Source organism: Amborella trichopoda, chromosome 8 (genome assembly GCF_054954075.1).
Source record: "Amborella trichopoda isolate Santa Cruz 75 chromosome 8, AtrichopodaSantaCruz75HAP2 v2.0, whole genome shotgun sequence".
In the NCBI taxonomy this organism is placed as follows: Eukaryota; Viridiplantae; Streptophyta; class Magnoliopsida; order Amborellales; family Amborellaceae; genus Amborella; species Amborella trichopoda.
In genome coordinates, this window is record NC_142343.1 from 717,948 (window position 1) to 722,332 (window position 4,385).

At 36.5% G+C, this 4,385-nt stretch overlaps 1 protein-coding gene across 4 annotated transcripts; it reads right to left on the minus strand.

Annotated features, from left to right (window-relative positions):
- Window positions 1-218: 218 nt before the first annotated feature.
- On the minus strand, window positions 219-4,385 carry HMGB1 (high mobility group B1). 4 transcript variants are annotated; one of them, XM_006848137.4, is made up of 8 exons: window positions 4,321-4,385; window positions 2,627-2,715; window positions 2,218-2,346; window positions 2,006-2,063; window positions 1,360-1,404; window positions 775-855; window positions 580-678; window positions 219-454 (listed from the first exon to the last, which is right to left on the minus strand). In XM_006848137.4, the coding sequence occupies exons 2-8, from the start codon at window positions 2,695-2,697 to the stop codon at window positions 434-436; spliced, it is 504 nt and encodes a 167-aa protein (XP_006848200.1). In that variant the 5' UTR covers window positions 2,698-2,715; window positions 4,321-4,385; the 3' UTR covers window positions 219-433. The 4 variants fall into 4 exon arrangements, with proteins under 4 accessions (XP_006848200.1, XP_020524905.1, XP_020524904.1 ...); XM_020669246.2 differs by having other exon boundaries at window positions 2,627-2,739; XM_020669245.2 differs by having other exon boundaries at window positions 4,126-4,385.

Consider the following 4,385-nt stretch of genomic DNA (forward strand, 5'->3'; position numbering starts at 1 on the left):
AACCTTTGGTACAAGAAGGTCACAATTAACCATCCGATGTGAAATCTGATAGCTTGGGTGTCACAAAGTTCGACAAAATTTCTTTTGAGGTAACGATTATTTTTTACCACCTTGTACCAAATGTAAATGATCTCATTACATACTTTTCCTTATTCCTAACAACCATATCGATGCCAATGTGACTTCTTGTGAACAATGCTACATGCATAGAAACCTAATTCAAAAACATAAACTTGTCATTTAGAAAAGCGCAAATTGTACCAGAAAGTATAAACACTTGTATAGAAACATATAATACAGGCTTCCTAACATGGAAAAACAGTGATATTGAGCTGATATATCTTTTACAAATGAAGCACTTCAAAACCTGAAGATTACACATGATTCATCGAATCCGGAAAGCACAGAGCCAAGCTCTTATCAGCCATCAATTTCAGTCTTCATCATCATCCTCCTACAGATGCCACATAAGGGAGTGAGTGAGTGTGTGTGTGTGAGAGAGAGATAGAGAGAGAGAGAGAGAGAGAGAGCAAAGAGCTGAAAATGAACAGCTAGGTGCAAATAACTCCAAACAATTACCTCGTCCTCCTCCTCATCATCATCATCATCGTCTTCATCATCATTGACTTCCGATTTAGACCTGTCAGACTCATCTCCATCATCTTCAGCTGCACTTTCCTGTAGGCCATCGAATATCGATTAACAATTACAAACTAGTGAATCAATGACAAGGCTCCTTTTGATGCACAACCCAAGATGATCCAACAGGCTTACCTGCTTCTTGTTGTAGGCTGACATAAGCTTCTCATAATCTGATTTCCTCTTTGCAGCTTTGGCTTCAAATGGAGCTTTTTCCTGTAAAACAGGACAACAAATTGGAAACAATATCATAGAAAGAGTTTCTTTCAGTTCTTCAATCAAAGCCTTTTTGTGGTTAACCAGTTATTTATCCCTCTTCATGTAGGGTGAAAAATTGGATATGGTTGACACTTGAAACTTCTTCTGATCCCTCCCATCTACTAAAGACCAGCCATGAACACAATTGAACCCCAGAACAAAAGCTCCTATATTCTTATGTTCCCCTAGGCAATGCTCATCAGTAGACATCAAGATTGGGTAAAGAGGTCGAGGATTCAAATCCTTGAAGTATGACCCAGATAACCAAACAAGTTCACCTCCCTTTTAAAAGGACGAAAAGGCTTGTGCTTGAATGGTCCGCTGTTGACAATTGTGATACTATGTACCAAGTTTGAGTTTGATTGATGGTCACACCCTCACTACCATATCAGCAATTTTTTTTTGTTTTATTTCCATAATAGCAATGTTAAGTCAAAAAGCAAAGGCAGGGTTAGCACTTACAGCATCTGACATTGACTTCCACTTCTCTCCTCCAGCTTTACCAACCTTTTAGATGTTGCAAGAAACAAAGAAGAAAGCAAATCAGTAAAAGTTAAAGCAACCTCCAATCTAAACCACGTTATATAGAAGATAAACTAACATTTACATAATCCATACCCACCATATTGAAAAGGACAGCATGCTGCATCCAAAGGACTACAAAAACACAGTCCATTGAGCTCATCATTGCCTAGTGAAATGATGACAGTAATGAATAAAGAGAGGGCAACATGAAACCAATGGCTTGTTCCACTCTCTCCATCACCAACAATCATTTCCTAGGAAATTGACAACCCTAATGGACCGTGGTTTTCCCAAGTCCTTTGAATTTACATAATCCACACCCACCATATTGAAAAGGACAGCATGCTGCATCCAAAGGAGTACAAAAACACAGTTCATTGAGCTCATCAATGCCTAGTGAAATGATGACAGTAATGAATAAATAGAGGGCAACATGAAACCAATGGCCTGTTCCACTCTCTCCATCACCATCAATCATTTCCTAGGAAATTGATAACCCTAATGGACCGTGGTTTTCCCAAGTCCTTTGAATTATAGTATACTTTTCCAAATCAGAATGCTCTGATTTAAAATCAATTCTTACAGCAGACACAGCTTTCACATTGGGATGTTCCTCTTTATATATCTTCCTGAACTCTTCCCTGCAACATTTATACGGCTCATGTAAACAATCCAAATTATACAGATAATTGCAACACAACACAGAAATCCTTTGTATTAAAAAGTAAACAAATAAAATAATGACATTCTTCTCCATGACCTAGAAAGAGAATTATATTACGATGAAAGACATACAGAAACACAAAGAAAGCACTTGGAGGCCTTTTTGGCTTGTTGGGGTCCTTCTTAGCCTGTTTTTCTTTCTTGGTTGGCCTCTTACTAGCCCTCTCTGGCTTAATAGTAGCCTTGCGCTTTCCCACTCTCCTGATAAGAAGAAACAGAAAGATGACAATCCATCACTAGGTGGATCAAGTAAACTCCTTGACCAACATCAACTTGCAGTGATCTACCATGAGGAGAAAGAGGTAAGCACACTAGCCATTGCAAGCTGCCAAGATAAAATTGAGGAAGCGTATAAAACCAAAAAGGAAGCCCCATAAAAGAATCTTCAAAACCATAAGATGCAAACAAGAAAATTAACTACGCCATGACTAAAACAGCTAATTATCAAAACAGAACTATGCAATAAAATAATTATTCTCACCTATCATCCACTGGCTTCAGTGCTTCCTTTTTCCCCTTCCTTGTAGGTGCCTTCGCTTTTGCCCCTTTCATTGTAGAGAAGGTGGAACCCTAAACAAAATGGAAACCAAAAACCTAAGAAAAGGAACACGAAAAAAGTTACAGATAACAACACAAAAAAAAAAAACACCAAATTTTACATGTCAACGGATTCCTTATTTCTTATGATGATACATCAACATAGTCATGATAAGTTGACTATGTAAAATCATAAAGCCCGTGAAGTTCTCCCCAAGAAGAAGTTTCATGGTCAAAACTAAATGCACTGAAAAAGCTTCAATTAGCTAAATAGCCTCCTGACATTGAAACAAACCCAGTGAACAAAACGATCGAGACTTACCAAAAGGACAATTCAAGGAAAGCAAAACTACAGTACAAGAAGGAGACAAAGAAAAGAGGGCTACGTGAGCCTGTGTGTGTGTGTGTGTGTGTGTGTGTGTGTGTGTGAGAGAGAGAGAGAGAGAGATGGAGAGCGAAGTAAGAAGAATGGAAAGGGATTGCAAAATGAAAAAAAGGCTTGAGAGAACATTCACAAGTTCAAAACTAGAGACAGATGAAGACAAAATGGAAAAAAAAGGAGAGGAAAGATAAGTTCAGGGAACTAAAAAGTAGAAAACCAACATAACTAAAACAACACATATCCAATTCAACAAATAACTGAGCTAAAGGCCTTAGATCTAAAGATATTAACAACGAAGCACAGATGAAAAAATAGAACATGAAAGAAAATTATTATTGAACTTTTTGTCTCAGACATGTATTATACCAACCTTCATTGTGGCAACACAATTAAAATTGGCTTTTAGATCCATATCATTAGGGAAGAAATTCAAAGCACAAAGCAAAAATAATCATTCAAAAGCACAAGTTCATTAAATAAAAATACAAAAAAAAGCTGCAAAAACACTGTAAATCACATATCAGAGGAAATTAAAACTACTCCTAAAGTAGGGAAATGAATCACAACTACGAAAGTTGTTCTCGCAAATTTTCCGGTTTGAATTGGATTCAGAATATATGCAAACTAAAGCATAAAGCACTATGAACGTCAAAACAAACGTTCAAGGACCATAAAAAATGAGCATCAAATAAAAAAACAAAATAAATATCCATAATATGATCAAGAAAATTCCATGAATAACAAATAAATAATCAGAATAAATCATAGAGCTAAAAGTCAGAAAATAAATTACAATAGCGAATTTGACAACAAATAGGCATTCCTGATCTGATTAATATATATTTAAAAAAAAAAACTACAGCAATAACTAAAGCAAAAAAAGAGGAAAATAATCTGACAGATGCCAGTCACAAATAAGGATAATATAACCAGAGAAACTCATAAAAACAGTTCAAATTCATAAATAATGGTGGAAAAATACACTAAATACTTAAAAAAATCGCTAAAAAGAAAAAGACCATCGCTGATGAAAAGAATCAAGGACCGTCTACCTTACAGACCTTATTAGCGATCAAATGAAACTGGTCCAGTCCAGAGAAAGCAGATAAAAGAGGGGTTAATCTCTCACTAAAGATGTCCAAAGAGAGTAGATAAAAGGCGAGAGAGGGTTCTCTCTAAAGAAGAGAGAGAAACTAAAAACTACCATCATACTTCACAGATGAAGAAGAAAAAGGACGATGGCAGAGAAACCATACCTTCAGAGCACAGAACTCGTGAAATGAAGTCGCTTGCTCAGAGATAGACGCGCAGAGAGAGAAGG

What these genes read in the sequence shown, in the direction of transcription:
- HMGB1 (XM_006848137.4), bottom strand. Translation starts at nt 2,697, where the DNA reads ATGAAAGGGGCAAAAGCGAAGGCACCTACAAGGAAGGGGAAAAAGGAA. An exon ending in AGTGCTTTCTTTGTGTTTCT is followed by an intron (nt 2,064 to 2,217) that starts GTATGTCTTTCA and finishes TAAATGTTGCAG; the next exon opens with GGAAGAGTTCAGGAAGATAT. An exon ending in ATGTGAAAGCTGTGTCTGCT is followed by an intron (nt 1,405 to 2,005) that starts GTAAGAATTGAT and finishes AACATCTAAAAG; the next exon opens with GTTGGTAAAGCTGGAGGAGA.